The sequence below is a fragment of the Ptychodera flava genome, chromosome 13, assembly GCF_041260155.1.
Source record: "Ptychodera flava strain L36383 chromosome 13, AS_Pfla_20210202, whole genome shotgun sequence".
In the NCBI taxonomy this organism is placed as follows: domain Eukaryota; kingdom Metazoa; phylum Hemichordata; class Enteropneusta; family Ptychoderidae; genus Ptychodera; species Ptychodera flava.
This window is the reverse complement of record NC_091940.1, coordinates 31,960,630-31,976,930: the sequence shown is the minus strand read 5'-3', so window position 1 is coordinate 31,976,930 and position 16,301 is coordinate 31,960,630. Positions and strand designations below refer to the sequence as shown.

Below are 16,301 nucleotides of genomic sequence, written 5' to 3'. Positions count from 1 at the left end.
TCCAATCTTAATGATCATCATTTTATTCAAAGTGTCTATTCCCTGCCTGCTGATCTCAGGTTAGACTGAAAGATCCGCCGCTTGAGGGCGCTCTCTTATCCCAGGTCAATTTGTGACAGGGTGTCACATAGTCCATAGCAAAACAATTGCTTTCAGCCACTTTTTTTTGTTTCTTTATTTACGTTGCACAAATAGTAAACTAAAAATATAATACAAATACAGATGAACAATGGCATATATAAAACTCACGATCAACAGCTACATGTATTCTACAGAAAAGTCTTAAGACATTTCTACTGCGGTCCAAAACCAAAAAACAAATGACAATGATCAAACAAAATAACCTAAGTAAAAATACCAAAACGCGGAACCAAGTTAACGGATCTCATCGTTGGATCTTGCGACAAATACACTATGTAAATAGATTTTTACTTTTTTAAGGTAGTCTGCGCCTCGAAAGTAAAAGACAAACTTTTGTTCAAACTTTCCCCAAGGAATTTTTCAACCATACTCTTTCAAAAGCAAGAATAAAAATCGGGGGTCACCATGCAAATTTTGGTACAAGAGAAAAAAATTATCCAAGATTTACGGATATTTGAAATTCAAAATGGCCAACATCCCTGCGTTACCTCTATGTGGAAAAACTAAAGTTTTCGATTTTTGAAAAAGTAAGATGGTGAAATTTTTTCTTACACCTAGAACTTTAAAATGAACCCCCAAAAGTGGTAGATCAGAAAAAATGTGAAAGTTTGAGAGTCCGAATATCTGTTCCCCAGGTGCATTCTACCTTCAAGGCACAATTTTTAGACAACATTAAGTTATTCCATAGTAGTATAAAGAAACCCATTAGACTTTGGCTCCACGTGGTATTTCAACAGAAATATTTCTACGTCGAGTGGTATATCTGTGAACATTTTTTCTCATAAGTACTGTTGAAGACAATTAGGTGGTCTTTGGCCATGACTCATCTTAAGCAATAAGTGTTTTAAATATGCTACTCTTTGTTCAACTGGTAGCAAGCCTAATTTCTCAAAATGAGTGGTATGAATCTGTGTATGTGCGGGATACAGATCTAAAACAAATCTGATAAGTTTGTGTTGTTTGTAAGCGATGCTTTTAGTTTTTGCATTAAGATCTGAATACCAATACGTACATATATAGTTATAAATGCAATTGATTAAAGTATTTCTTACAAGTTTCCTAGTGTCAAAATCAAGCAAATTACGTCTACGATAAAGGAATTTGAGGCTGGAATTAGCTTTCTGGATAAAGCGTCTGACCATGTTGTCACCCTTCGGTCTCTGATCTAAATCAGCCCCCAGATAGCTAACAACGTCTTTGGCATGGGTACTAGTATTATTGCAGGTAATGCATAACTTGGAACAGCTTCTCAAGTCATGGCTCGACCCAAAAAGAATCGACTCGGTCTTACCAAGGCCAGGTGCAAAGATAATCTATTGTCGATCAACCAATCGTTTAAACTATGCAATCTAGGCTCAAACTATCCCAAAACTTTTCAGGCAGTGTATATCACAGCTTGAATATACTTTCATGGTGTGCACTTTCACAATGACCGAATTCGAAGTCTGGCACATTCCCGTTATAAACTGAAGTGCCGTCTAGATTTCGGTGAGGTGGGACTTGTTAATGACTCGTATCCGGAATCCTCGACATTCGTCTCCTTTGGAAGTTCTGTCAGGGCCTTACCAGCAATGGAGACATCACGGTTTGCAAGTTCTCGCAGAACATCATCCCTGTCTATGCTCTTGAAGAATTCGCGCATTTTACAGAGATTACCGACCTTTCCACTTAGGTTCATACTCTCCCATAAACTCAATAATTTCTGCGTCGGGCTTTTCCCTTTCTTCTCCCACTCGTACTCGAGTCCGTCGATGATGGCGCTGTATCCTAGCCATTCAGCAAACTTCTTCCAGTCATTTCCAAGTGGGTGTTCGGGGTCCAGGTAAGCACTGATCTGGTGTCTCACAGCGACGGACAGAGACGGTTTACGCACCATACCAGGATTACAATAAACCAAGCTCTAGTAAGGAAGAAAATAAGAAAGAGGACAATTTTTAATCATTACCGACATGTACACCAATTCTGGGTACATAATACTTACTATATAGACCTAGTATCTCACTGCTATGAAAACTGGCGAATAACAGTAATGGTTTTGTACAGCCATTAACACTTGCAATTACTCTTTCAAACTTATCTGTAACATTTTCTCACTGCTTGAAAGCAGATGTTTGCTTTTTGTTTGTGTTTGTTTTGTTATACTTCTGTCACGTACTCCCTTCTCATTTTCCTTCCTCTACCGTTTTTTCAAGTATTTGCTCAGTTTGTTTTCCATTCTTTCGATGCTCTAATTTTTCCATAAACTTTAAATTCTTTTAAATTCTTGTAACACACGAAAAAAACATGCCCACCTTTTGTAAATCTTGACTGACACTGAACTCGACTTTGTTGTGTTCGTTTTGTGACTGAACAAGAGAAATGCAACATCGGAAAGTACCCGGATGCGGAGTGGATTCTGCAGTACAGCTTGTCGGGTCCTCCTTCCTGAAGGTGAACTCGCACACTTCCTCTCCAATCTCACTCAGACAGTTGTAGCGTAGAGCCTAGAATGATTATGAAGTTGGTAAGTTTTCAGTTTTGATATCGTGGCTTGATAAAAGTCGTTATACAGACAAAAAGACTCTTTTTATGGGGCTGCATTCCTATCACAGTAACAACGTGCTAAAAAGGAAAAGAAAACTGAGGCATTGTTAGGCAGTGGTTAGGGTACCGCACTCACTATCCGGGAATGGTAAGTTTGAGGTCCAGTAAATCCAGCAGTAGCGGACTGACTGTCGGAGAATGGTGAGTTAGAGACTCAAGCATGGTGTTGTGCCTTTAGTAAGGCACTTTACCCCTCATTGCTTCATTGGATAATTGGTAGTGGGTACCTTATCCTGTCATTGAGCTTTGCTTGTCGGAAGATGGCGTGGATAAAAAGGAATGAAAACCGTTATGGTATCACTTCTACCCAAGTAAAATACCAAGACACATATTTTGGCCTTTTACTACTGATACTTGCATGTTTGGGGTAATACGTACCATGGCGTTGTGGTGTTTTGGATAACAATGCCAGCCAACCTCGACATTATCCACAGATGCAACGATGTCCAGTCCGTTCAGCAACATGGGAAACATTTTCAGTGGACTACATTTCTCTCCCGGTGTGCGCAAGGATCTCTCAGTTTTCTCTACTGCCTGTGCAACATCAATTTATTGAAAAAGGAATTAAGATCGCGATATAATGTGATACGAAACCCCTTCTGGGGCATTCAACATATTTTTGCATATAAATATAAATATTTGATTAGCACACTTTCACAACTAGTTTTAGACTACATTCGATGGATTCTTACCTGCTCTGCTCCTGTTGAATGTTTCCTCACATAGAGACGAACCTGTATGTCAGTCTGCATGGAAATGTACGGTACAACACACATCCATTGTGTTTCTGGGTTAGCCTCGAATGTTTCTCGGCTTTCCCCACGCGGTTCCGGTGACTGTCCTTTCAGCGAAAAGCCAGTGAAGTGATCCACCAGTATGGTGCAAGTATTGTCTTTGTCGTTGAAGAGGCACATCGCCCTTTGACACTCTGGACGTGCTGAGGGATCCACGAGAGGTTGGTAGTCACAAGGCTGGTCGAGATCTGTGGCGCTGAAGACGGGGGATATCTTCACTTCTTCGCGGCTGTCAGTCATCCAGTGTCTGAAAGTCAGACAGACGTCCTCTTGGAAAGTAAGGCCATTTGGTCCGCAGATGATGGCTGGGCCTAGCTGCGATTCACGATTAGAACACCTTGGCTGGTGACGATCTTCCCAGGATACGTACAAGAATATTTCTTGAGTTTTACCCCGGGGCAAGGCACCGGGCGGGATGAATAAACTGACTGCCATGTCAGATAAGACAAGGTGGCCACCGGTTTCATCGAAGATGCCCGATATGTAATTTTTTGACACAACACTGGATGGAATGTCAGGGTTTTTGATCAACTTTGGTAGACCGGATTCTCCTTGGCTAGGAGAAGAACTGCAAGACAGGGTGGATAAAGGTCTTTCTGACTTTTCCTTGTCGACGCCGTCTTCTTCTTCTTCTTCTTGAAGTGTCTTCGAGTTGTCAACAGGTGTCAATTTAGGCTTTTCTGCAAAGAGGCGATAAACAAGTAAATTAGGAAGATACTAGTCATTTGATTTATGATTGGATCTGTTAATTAAGGAGAACCCACAGGAATTTTGGCTTAATTTTGAAGTGACACTGTATCATTCACCTGACTTTAACCCAAAATAAGGGAAAAGTATACCTTTGCGCACACAGCCTCCAATAATTGTCGTCAGAAATTTGAAAAGACCCCTCGTCGTTTTACCAAAGTCATGAGCATTGCCACTGTTACCACCAGATTCATCTTCACCATCGTGGAGTACACCAGTCTTTCGATCCACTCGTCCGGTCAGAAAAGAGGACTCGGAGGAATACGACCTCTGTCGGAAAAAAGGATATCTTTCTTTCCGCGACGTCTTCTGGGCTGATTCTAGAATGTAAAATATGTAATTAATGTGGTACAAGAAAAAGAGTTACGTTCAGTGTGCTTGTTTGTTTGTTTACGGCAGAGATGCCGAATGGTAATAATTCTCTACAAGTGGATTACGATAGTATTACTAGCTAATGCTTCGGCAATTTTTTAAGGACCAACAGTATCATTGTTGTCACCTTTACGGCTGTCTCCACAAGGTTCATCATCGCTGTCGATAGGAGCCGTGGATTTTCCGTGTCGATCCACCCGTTTGCAGTCGGTTAGAAAAGGAGACGAGTTCGCTCTACGACGAAACTTTGAATGTCTTTCTCTCTTTGGCGGCTTTGTGGTGGGTTCTAAAATGCAAAATAATAATGCTACTAATTATAATGATCACGATTATGGCGTAAATCGAAAATATGATGTAATCAAATTAAAACAACCGACGACAGAATCAATTGATGAAATCGTTAGGGTCTATATATATTTCATTGGTTTCAATTCGCAGTTTTGATTTTTTTTTTTATTGTTTGTCCTTTGCCAAGTCAGCAAACACTACTATACGTCATAAGATTAAAATTTAATTTAGAGATGGGTCGATCTTTTGCGCTGTCGTATTGTAGTCTTCGTTTCTGCGGTGGGGAGGAGCCCGCAAACAAAGACCTAAATACGACATCGTAAAAGACGGACTCACCTCTGTATCGGATTTCAATAAGATTGCTTTGCTGCGATAGAACGCGCCTCGGGGACAGAAGTTAGTTAGTACTCTCAAACTTTTATAATATTCTTTTGACCTACGTCCCTCATGATGGAGTTCGTTTGTAAGCTTGTGGAGTAAATGAAGTTTTCATCACGGCTTAATAGTTTTGTGAAAATCAGGAATTTTATTTTCCCACTTAATAGGGATAAATCATGGGTATTGACCGTTTTGAATTTCTATAATACCAAAATTTGCACGGCGCCCCGAATTATATTCTTGAATTTGAAATAGAACGGTTGAAAGTTTGCTTTTGGAAAGTTTGAGTACCGTAAATTGGAACTAATTTGGGATAATTGGGTGGTGAAGGAAGGTCGTTTTAACCTGAAAATGTAAGCTCATCTGCTTTTCTTTTTACGTTACACACTTGTTTTTATGAGTAATTTGTAATATTACAACATTCAGCTATATGGCATATACGCTTTTGAGAAATTTGAAAAATACGTTAATCAAATTATCCCAAATTAGTTCCAATCGCGTTCATGATATCATTTTTATGAGACCAATATTAACACTTATTGTATGTTTGTGTCTAGACAGTCAATAAATACATGTACTGACCTGTTCTTTGGTTATTGCTTTGCTGGTCGCCCTCGTATGCAGACATTGTCACGCCGTTACCGCGGCATTCAAAGTGTTCTGTGGCAGCATTGTGGTGGAAGATGCGTATTATACTTTCCTGCTCATCCGTCAGTTGGGACACTTTTCTGTCTCCTTCTCGCTTAATACAGAGTTTATTTTCTGCAATATAAACTTATAGGAGTTAAGTTTAAAACAACACAGGCTGCCAACATCCGCACCAAAGCTTTTGAAATCCGTTAAGAACGGCATCAAAAGACCAATGCTATTACATCGAACGATGGCCCAGTCGTATGTTATCATATTTATCAATATTCGCGAGTCGAACTATTTTGAGGAACTGTGAATCTAGTTCCGCTTAAGATATCAATTCGCCAAACGATCGCCACACAAGCAAAGCGTCGATCTTGCATGCATCCGGCGCGCGGAACACATTCCCGACGAGTGGGCCCAAGCGTTAATACCTGTAGCGTCCTGAAAGTTCGAACCAGGTGTTGAACTTATCCGGGGCTAAAATGTAACTCCAGCCAAAGGACGAATGTAAAGCAATCGCACATTTCATGCTTTTCTGTGGTGACAAATCATGCTCCGAAAAAATGCAGTCGTTTCCTATAAACCAATTACCTTCGTGTAAGTCACATTTGAGCCATATGTTCTCCGTGTGCAGCCGAAAATCCTGCCAGTACAGATTTTGGACTTTCGCGGCAATGCTGTCTTGTTTCCGATTTGCTATCCACACAGTAATATACGCAGGTCTCTTCATCATGATTATTACTCCTCCGTGTAATATTCTCACTTTATTGGAGAAAGATATAGATTTATATAACAATCGATATACTTCCGACAGTGACTACAACACAGCGCGCGCAATTAGGTTGGCTTCGGTCGCATTGACCTAACATGGTTGACTTTGTTCAAGTTAGTGAATAACAATATTTCTTGATTGTTTTAAATAGCTAATCATACCTAGTTTTGTATTATTTTATAGTAGTATACAAGCAAACTGTCGTGAACTTGTGTCAATGATTACTAGTGCCTTTTCCAGTCAAAAGACTCATCATAGCTCGCTAAAAGAACTGATAATGATGAAAGTCATGTGTTCATATTTAATAGAGCAAATGAAATAGTATTACCTAGTTGATTGACAAAGTTATTGCCCACAGCCCAAAATGGGTCACACTTGTATTTACAGGTAGCATTACATTTTCCATCTTCCATGTCGTTGTTTCTTCCGCTCATGCACATACACCTATACTTATGACTGAGAGAAAGAGAGAAAAAGAGAGAGAGAGAGAGAGAGAGAGAGAGAGAGAGAGAGAGAGACAGAGAGACAGAGAGACAGAGAGAGAGACAGAGAGAGAGACAAAGAGAGAGGTGTTAACGCGTCTGTCATTGCTTATCGGGATAAACGTGTCCTATCATGGAAAAAACTCAAAAGTTATGAACTGGCAAGTATTTTTATGAAAAGTTGTGTCTCTGTTGTGTGGCTATGATGGGCGCATTGAAAGTTTCAAATAATGATGCACAGATATAAGTAAGACAACATTACATATCAGGCCTAATGTCCCCTCCAGGCCGAAATACGGTTTGTATATGGGCCTCTTCAACATGAGAATGATTATCGTTGGTGTATCTCCCTAGCACCCCTTCCCCCCGTCGAATCAGTGCAAACGTGACGGTCTGTCGTCGCGTTTACTTTCGGAAGTATACTTTTTATTGAAAAATATATAAACTTTAAAGGAAGACAAAAAAGTTCCAATCACATTCCTGCCTGGAAAGTGATTCGGAAAAACTGTTTGGAGGGAAAGTTTACAACAACAAATTTCTTCCAAGCCGGGATTCCCTCTTAGTCGTGCAATTAGTCTACACAGTATAATATTGTAATTTAATTTCGAACGATCAGTAATGGAAAGTCGTGTCTCTTAGGATGTTGTCTCATCCAACGTAAACTCGACTTTAGGTTCACAAAAAATTTCAATCTTTTTTTTAATCTGTATATTTTAGAAGCCTTTAAAACCATTTTTGTCGCTTAAAAGGCTCAAATGCAGGTGAGAGTTTGTTTCCCCGCCCTACAATTAACAAGGTGCTCATTGTATGCCTGTTTATACGCAACCGATAGCTGTACAACAAGGAGTCCATGCAGTCAGGCTCAATCACTTTGCTTTATTCCAACTCAAGATGCAATTTATGATAAGAAACAAACACTCAAAGCTACAGTAGGACTTGTTAACATCGTACATGCAAACATGTCATGATGAAAAGGAGACATAAAGATGACAGCTATATCACAGTGGCTTGTTGTTTGCGCATCCTGCCATACATATGCATCAAACTTTCCAGTAGGACTACTCTTAAGGTAGTGGTGCGCGCCTCGAAAACGAAAGACTTAAATTTTTATCGAACTTTCCTCGAGCAAATCTTAAACATTTCTTTTTCAAAATGAAGAATAAAAGTCGGGGGTAACTGTGCAACTTTTGGTAGTAGAGAAAATATTACCAAATATTTACCAATATTTTAAATTCAAAATGGCCGCCATCCCTGTGTTATCTCTATGAGGAGAAATAAAATTCCCCATTTTCACAAACTAAACCGATGAAAACGTTGGTTACTCCATCAGATTCACATAATGCCTCATAAGTGGTAGGCCAAAAGAATATTGTAAAATTTTTAGAGTCCGAATATTTGTTCCCATGGCGTATTCTACCCTAGGCTACATAGTGTGTCTCTCTCTTTCATTTCTGTGATTGATGGTTATTTTGTGAGGTAATAGCAGAATTCTCTCGTTATTCTAATGCCATTAATGCCATCCTATTGACAGCTGGGTCATTGGAGGGGAGAGGGCGAGTGAAGGACAGAAGGAAGCGGTTACAAACGGACAAAAAGTTATCACAAGAACAGAATGACTAATCATGCATGACTCACCAGATCTAGAGTCAGCAGTTATACACACACAGATCAGTTACGGATTTCGTAATCCACCAGATTGGAGCCTCGGGCACTCATAAACTGACAGTGTGTCCTGTGTTTGACCCTAGGCTTTACGTACCGTACGAAGGACACAGTGGACTCAGATTGCTCACAGCTTTAACACAGATACACATTTTACAAGTGCCAGTGAGTACGTTCCCACGTCCATGAGGGACGGACCATTTGATATCACGACTGGATGGAAGATCGTCGGGGTTTTTTGCGGATTTTTTATGGAATCCACATTTTAACCATGGAAAGATCGATTCGGTAGGATATTTCTCACACCTAACCGAAGGGACGGAATTTTGTTATTTCTATACAACACGATTGGAACTAAATTTGAAAAATCGGATGAGAGTAATTATTAGGAAAATGTAAGGAAATCGAAATTTTTACTGCTGAAATTTTACAAAATGAAAGAATAGTGTAAAATTTGAAACATTGTTCTCCTTGAACAAAACAACTAAAACACAATGATTATTGCATACCTCTTTCATCAGATTCAGTATTTTTGAAAAAGATTTATTTTTGTGTAAATGTTATAAAGAAACGAGACAAAATGTATTAAATTTCTCTAATTGAAGACTTTGGAGCCAGGGCACTTTTAAAATGTCCCTGACTTTTTCGTGAATTTAGGGCTTGATAAACACTAAATTGAGCCAGGGCATATTTTCAATGACCCTGACTGACTTGACTGTAAATCAATCGAAAAACTTCATTTTGGTCGAGGCAAAGTGACAAACTGAGATTAGTACTAATATTTCAGCAATGAAGAAACTACAGACAAGCTGAGACATTTCCATTCAAAATTGAATATTGTTCATATGTTTTGAACAATGTTGCATTAGATACAGTCATGCACTGATTCTTACTCATAACATTTCAACAGATAATAAATGTTTAATACAATTTTAAAGAAGGAAAGCAAATGTGGTGTAATATTAGAAAAAATTTCTAAAATTCTTGAGAAATTGTGCCGATCCAATTATTCCAATTTAGTTCCAATCATGTTGTACTATCACAAATGTTGCATGTCTCAATTTACTTATGAAAACTGAAAATATTGAAAAGAGCCATACATTTCAATATTCTCATTTTGTTTTTGATAGTCCTGATCACGTCATAGAACTTGACCTTCCATGTGATACTAGTAGATGACAGTACACTGTAGCTTTGTGTATATTTCATCAAAAAGTATGGTACTGAAAAGGCTCGTTGCGTATCACTTTTTGATAATACTGCCAAAAATGTTGTGCATTTTCGTTTTGAATGAATCCATCCATGAAAATATCAAACATTAGATACGTGGTACATTCCATAATCAAATGCCTGATTGGAGGTGAATTCACCCGTTAGAGTGATTGTTAGCTGTGTATCGAACGTTTAATCTGTCACCGCTGCAACAACAAAATGATAACAAGCGCTACTTGTTTTTGACGTCAACAATGAAATTAAACGTTTTTAAGTCTGCAGATGCTGCTTATTATTTCCGATAGTCTGTCAGAAATCAGTTGCTGGATTTCAGCGTTTAACAAATAAACGACTGAGAAATATCAGAGGCAGGCCATGTTTGTCAAAACATCACTCCTGAAGAGCAATAAATGAAATCTATAGATACCACTGTGACGCTGAGCATATAAAGTGCAATTACAATGGACGCTTTTATGTAGGCCTCTGAAGGTATGCTGGACAAAAGATAATAAGCTATAACAGGGAAAATGGAGGTAATTTATCAAAATAGCACATCCCTTGCATATGGATCTACATTCCGATAACAACGAAGATTTTGGCGATTTTCAATAATTATGCCGTGACAAGACAATCATAATGGTATCTCGTTATTGGCATATATCCCAAATGGAGTAAAAGGCTCTTACCATTCGTTGGAAGGAGTCCGGTCGCACATGCTGTGAGGCCCCTATACTGTAACGCTGATCGGTATGACCACTGAAACCTATTCGCAACAGTGTACGGGCACAAAGACAACGAGAGAAAGGGGAATTAAACTGATTGGCGGTAGAGAACTCGAATTGGAACAGTAAAATGTCCAAAGTCCAGTTGTATGATATGCACTTTGTGAATGCCACGTCATCGTGGCACGGGGAATTCCCTTTCAATAACGAGCATGTATATTACGAAACCGAAAGCAAATATGCGTGATATGAATTTAAAGAGAAAGTCATTATACAGAAACGAGGAACAACGACTCTACACAGGAGTATCGAATAATTGAGAGAGAGCTTTGACTCTCATATATATTATATTATCTTACAAAGTTTACATGTAAGCGCCATATCGTTAAGAGGAAATGACCACTGAGGGAGTCATAAAATTGCCCCTTTCAGAGTCATTGGAATTGCGCCCTCTTATGCCCTCATTCCTGATGAATAACCGAATCATACAATGACATGATGTATAATTGTAAACAGACTGAAAGGGTAAAATTACACCCTCAGTTTGCATCTGTAAAAGATAGAAAAGTCGACAACGTATACATTACGCATATTCCTTTTCCTGAGTCTAGTTTGTTTGATTAACTTTTTTAGGGGGGGGGTGGGGGGATTCTCCAATTGCGCACAGGGACAGTGCGCAAACAATACAAAGGCAAATGGATAAAAGTGGTACCCGGGGTGTTGTAACACTTATAAAGCAATAAAAAGAAGAACGAAAATTTACTGCTATTCGATTGACGGGCTGTGATCCTAATGAAGTAACAAAGCTGCACGTTCGCGTGTGGGTGGGGGAGGGGGGGGGAGAGAGAGAGAGAGAGAGAGAGAGAGAGAGAGAGAGAGAGAGAGAGAGAGAGAGAGATTATCATCCTATCTTTTGAAAATAGATTGAATGATGACAAACTAAACTTACATATAAACTTTTTTAAATGGGCAAGGAAACTAATAAACAAAGTGGTTTCTCAGAGATAGAGGAAAATTTACTATGAAATCTATAAGGTTTTCTATCAAACTCGCGCCGTGCGTTTTAAGCATCTGTGAAACATCGAAAGCCATTATATGGCCTATTTCAGGGGGGCGCTGCACCCAACACAGCGTATTTTGCTAAAAGATCACCTTTCGTTTCCAAATATTCATTGAATTTTAATTAATTTGTTAACCCAAGATTAAAATATTGGTTGGGTCCACCTTTTAGCTTGTCAAGCAGTCGTAAGTTGCGTGATAAAGAAGTGTTAATTTATGCAAATGTATGCAATCACCCGATTTCCTGGCTTCCCTTTACTACCAATTCAAGATTTTGAAAGAATATAATTCCACTCTGGCTGAGGTCAAATTTTCTAAAATTTTTACAATGTGTTCTTAAAATGCTATATCACAAAATACCAATGTTGTTTGGCAAAAAAGCTCTTACATTTTGAATAAAAGGCATTTTAATTTTGCTAATCATGCTTTTAATCACTTTTTGAGTGTCAGTCTTTCAACCCAAGCCATCTTAGAATGAGGATAGATGATACAAAATAAAATGGTAGTTTTTTCCTACATATACTCTTCTTTCAAGTGAAATATTACATTTCAGAAAATAGTATCAAGTTTTTTAATTAAATTTATTTTTATCATTGATACCATACCAAACTTTACATTCTCTGCATTTTGAAAATATATTGTATGAGGGGATTTCCTTGTCATCTTAGATAAGAAATATTCCTTTGAAAAAAAAAACTTTGTTGGCAACATGCAGCGCCACCTTCAATAGGTAAATAATGCAATTGTTAATTATTGTTAATTCGAAGTTCACGGGTTTAGTGTGCATAAATGGATGAAGATAGCTATTCTAATATCAGCCCGGGACTCATCTTTTGATGAGCACAATTGTCACAGGTAATAGGTATATGACACTTGGGACTATGTGACTTGCATTAAGCGTCATAAAAATGCACCTTGAAGGTTAATCTTAATGACTAAGGCTGGTTTTGTTGTATGTATGTCTCGATGGTCAAATACCGTTTCAATATGAAGATGTGTATTTTAATTGTAATTTCATCGTTTTTTAAATTGTCCATGTCAATAAACAACGATTAACACGATAAACAATGATTAACACGGGATACAGTGAAGCTATGAGATTTGTTCTCAGTCACCACATGTATTCAAGATTTGCTCTATAGCTTTGCACATAGGAGGCAGCTTCTTCATTCGAAATACATCGAAATACATCTTTCTTGCATTTTAAGATGTTTTATCGGTAAATGTTTTATTGGTAAAGAAGGGTTACAGTGCTTATTAGAAAAGTATAAAAGTACAATTCTCAATTATCATTTCTCGCTTGCAGAATGTTGAATACAATTTAAAAGAACCAATGGAGAGTTTTTTCCGAGTTTTTGAGTATCAAGTATCATGTTCGACATCGATGGAAACACAGAAATTCCAAACATTGGATGAGCATATTTTAATGACATCACTGACAGGCACATTATACGTCAGACGTTTTAACTATGAATTCTTAAATATGTTTTCAACTTTTATCATTACAGAGGGTTGCTTGAAGGTTAGTTTGGAATAGTTAGGCTTTGTGCGTTCTTTTTATATATATGAGGCGCGTCACGCAAAAGGTACGTAACGATATCAGTGCAAATGAGCCACCATCACATTACAATGTCGTGCGCAATGTTGGCGTGTTCTTGCGGTATAATATGACGGGATAATTATTAAGATGGGACGTCCAGTGTCGTCTGCTTCAATCTCATTAGTTGACTGTTCAGCCACAGTCCCCCCCCCTCCACCCCTCCCATCATGCACGACGGACACTGGTCACTGCAAGTGGTAGCGACAGCTTTTTCGCAGTAGATACTGAACTACAAAATACAGTGAACCAGTATTCTCAGGAGATTTTAGAAGAGTCACAAGACGACAACTATCACAGCTAGAGCGACATTTCTAAGGGTGAGGTCGGGTCGACCCGGAAATTTAATATTATGTACAGAAATATTTATACATTAAACTATAGAGAGCAGAGGTCCCCCCTCTCAACTGTCTATGATTAAACAAATCTTGATTGGAGAACCACAATACCCAATATCCACAATTACAATACCTCAAATTCAAAGTTGTTGCTATTTTTCTGTGCAAACTCTGTGTACGGGGAAGAATTTAACAAAATCAAAGGTAAATATATTTTTTCCCTTCTGTTTTCAAAACGTCCCAATTATATTTGTAGTAAATAGTAAAAGAGTGAAGAATATCGGCACCAGTCACCAGTAACCTAGGAGGTCATTAGGGCGAGGATCAATGCTAGAGTATACAGCTTGAGGTCCCAGGAGAGCCGTTTTAGTTCATATCCAAGGGTTTATATATCTTTACTTGTGTCCTGTGTAATATGCGAAGCAAAATATGCCAGCATGGGTAAGAGTTTCAGAATACCATGCCATTTTGCACTATTCGTCGATTTAACAATTGGTGAAAAAAAATCAGTGGCATGTAGTATTACTCTTTGTTGATATATGGCTTTCTAAAATCTAAACCATAGAAACAAAATACTTAGATGAAGTTAATATATTACTTGCAAAAATTGTTGTTTTTTCTGTGTATGTCGACGAACAAAATGCATATATTTTGCAATCAAACTTTCTTTAACTCTTGGTATATTGTTTTAAGATGTTATGGTTTATATTTCATGACAGGGCTTAAAACTTTTGATGCCTCCGCCACTATGTGAGTAAAATGAACTTTTTTTGCATCAGTTCAGTTCTGGTCGCTTGCATACTTAATCTGAACAGATATCATGTCTGGAGTAGGTCATTTTACAATTTGATGCAGGCTGCTTCTTTTTCAAAAACAACAACACGTAAACATAGGGATTGATAATAGATGTAAGCAAGTTTATTTTCCCTTCGAAATGTCACAGTATATACAGAATTCCCACAATTATATACTTTGATATCTATATATAGGAAATAATTGTATATATATATTATCAAAGAAAATAGACAATATTGAAAATTTTACAGTTCATATATCTATAAATTTCCCTACAAAATATATACAGCTTAAAGCAAAAAAAAAAAGAGAGTAGACTCGTTTTATCAGACAGTTGTAAATTATTGATTTAAATATAAGTTTGGTCATTTCTGTAGCAGTATTCAAGTAAACTATTTCAATTATGTGATTACTTTTGTTATTGTTGTCATTTAACACGACAAACAAGACAGAAGTCTATCAACCATAAACAGGTCAGAAAAAGTCTGTCTGAACTCCTGCACATGATGGTAACGCTTTGAAATCACGAGAAATAACGGAATAACGGAAAGCTCAGAATACTAAAAATATGATTTGTGATTTACGAAACTGTTATCGATATCACACCCTGATTATGGGTGGACATTGACTGCTTTGCTTCCTGTCTATAGCCATGGTTTGACTTCCCATTGAAGGGCCGGGGAATGAAACAGAGCGATGAAAGCACGGAGATGCCCAGTCGAGTCCATTGATCGGGAGATTCCGTACACGTGCAAATGAAAGTTTCAAAAAAAGTTATGTTTTTCTTTTTTGCAAAATCACTTTGTATATTTACGAACAGATATTAGGAGAACATTTTATGTAATGTGTCTATCAAATAAGGATATTATTAGATATATCAAGGAATGCTATGGCTGTATGGCTTCGTGGAGAAGGTACTGCTTATCTTTAAATCACTCATCACTTAGTTACACATATACTCGAACGGATGTCTTGATACGTGTGTCACTGCTGCAATGCTATTTGCATAAATTGGCATAATTAAGATTGATTGATTGACTTCTTGATTCATATTCTTTTCCTATTCTCTCAGATTTGCTACTTTTTGTTCTTATATGCATTCATGACAGCAGCTTTAACGCTGACCGTGAGTAGTAAAGTAAACGTGGACAACTGGGATTAAGTAAGAATTTTACACCCATTTTATTCATTTATCTACATGAAGTGAAGGAAAAATTAACCATCCATGTAACTAAAGTATGACCCTGACCTATATATGAACTCACGCGCAGCAGTGCATTGTCCTGAACTAAGCGGGGAAATTCCCTGCTGAGTCAGACCTGGACTTGCGCAATACAGTAGCTGGGAACATGTAGAAACTTGTTCTGTCTGACCTAAATACACAACATGTATAAACACGTTCCGAAGGTGTACGGGAAATTCCGTGTGAGTCATCACCATCAAACTAGCCTATATAAAGGAGCCCCGTTGTCAGTCCGGCCGGCCGGTCGCGGAGTCTAGCTGATGTTGAACACGAAGTTCCTATCGGTGCGAACTAAATTTCATATCCATTCAATCCATAATGTCTTAAGTATCTTTCCAGAGGTGGACTAAATCCTTCTTGTTTTTGAATTTCTAGCGCCTGATGAAATATGTCCTGAATAAGTTCTGACCCCGGAGCCTCCTCGTTCCGAAGGGTTGCACCTTTTTCTTGTATTTGTGTAAGCAGCTGTTTATATTGAACATA

The 16,301-nt window shown here is 38.2% G+C and overlaps 1 protein-coding gene across 1 annotated transcript; it reads right to left on the bottom strand.

Annotated features, from left to right (window-relative positions):
* Positions 1-157: 157 nt before the first annotated feature.
* Positions 158-10,991, bottom strand: LOC139148181 (netrin receptor UNC5C-like). The gene is made up of 10 exons (XM_070719491.1): positions 10,751-10,991; positions 7,037-7,164; positions 6,528-6,698; positions 5,886-6,065; positions 4,765-4,923; positions 4,358-4,585; positions 3,417-4,198; positions 3,103-3,258; positions 2,433-2,624; positions 158-2,041 (listed from the first exon to the last, which is right to left on the bottom strand). The coding sequence occupies exons 1-10, from the start codon at positions 10,777-10,779 to the stop codon at positions 1,601-1,603; spliced, it is 2,466 nt and encodes an 821-aa protein (XP_070575592.1). The 5' UTR covers positions 10,780-10,991; the 3' UTR covers positions 158-1,600.
* Between the last annotated feature and the right edge of the window lie 5,310 nt (positions 10,992-16,301).

Coding starts and splice junctions, on each gene's coding strand:
- LOC139148181 (XM_070719491.1), bottom strand. CDS start 10,779: ATGTGCGACCGGACTCCTTCCAACGAATG. Junction 6,699..7,036: donor TAACTTTGTCAATCAACTAG/GTAATACTATTT, acceptor TCTCCAATAAAG/TGAGAATATTACACGGAGGA. Junction 4,586..4,764: donor TTGTGGAGACAGCCGTAAAG/GTGACAACAATG, acceptor TTTACATTCTAG/AATCAGCCCAGAAGACGTCG.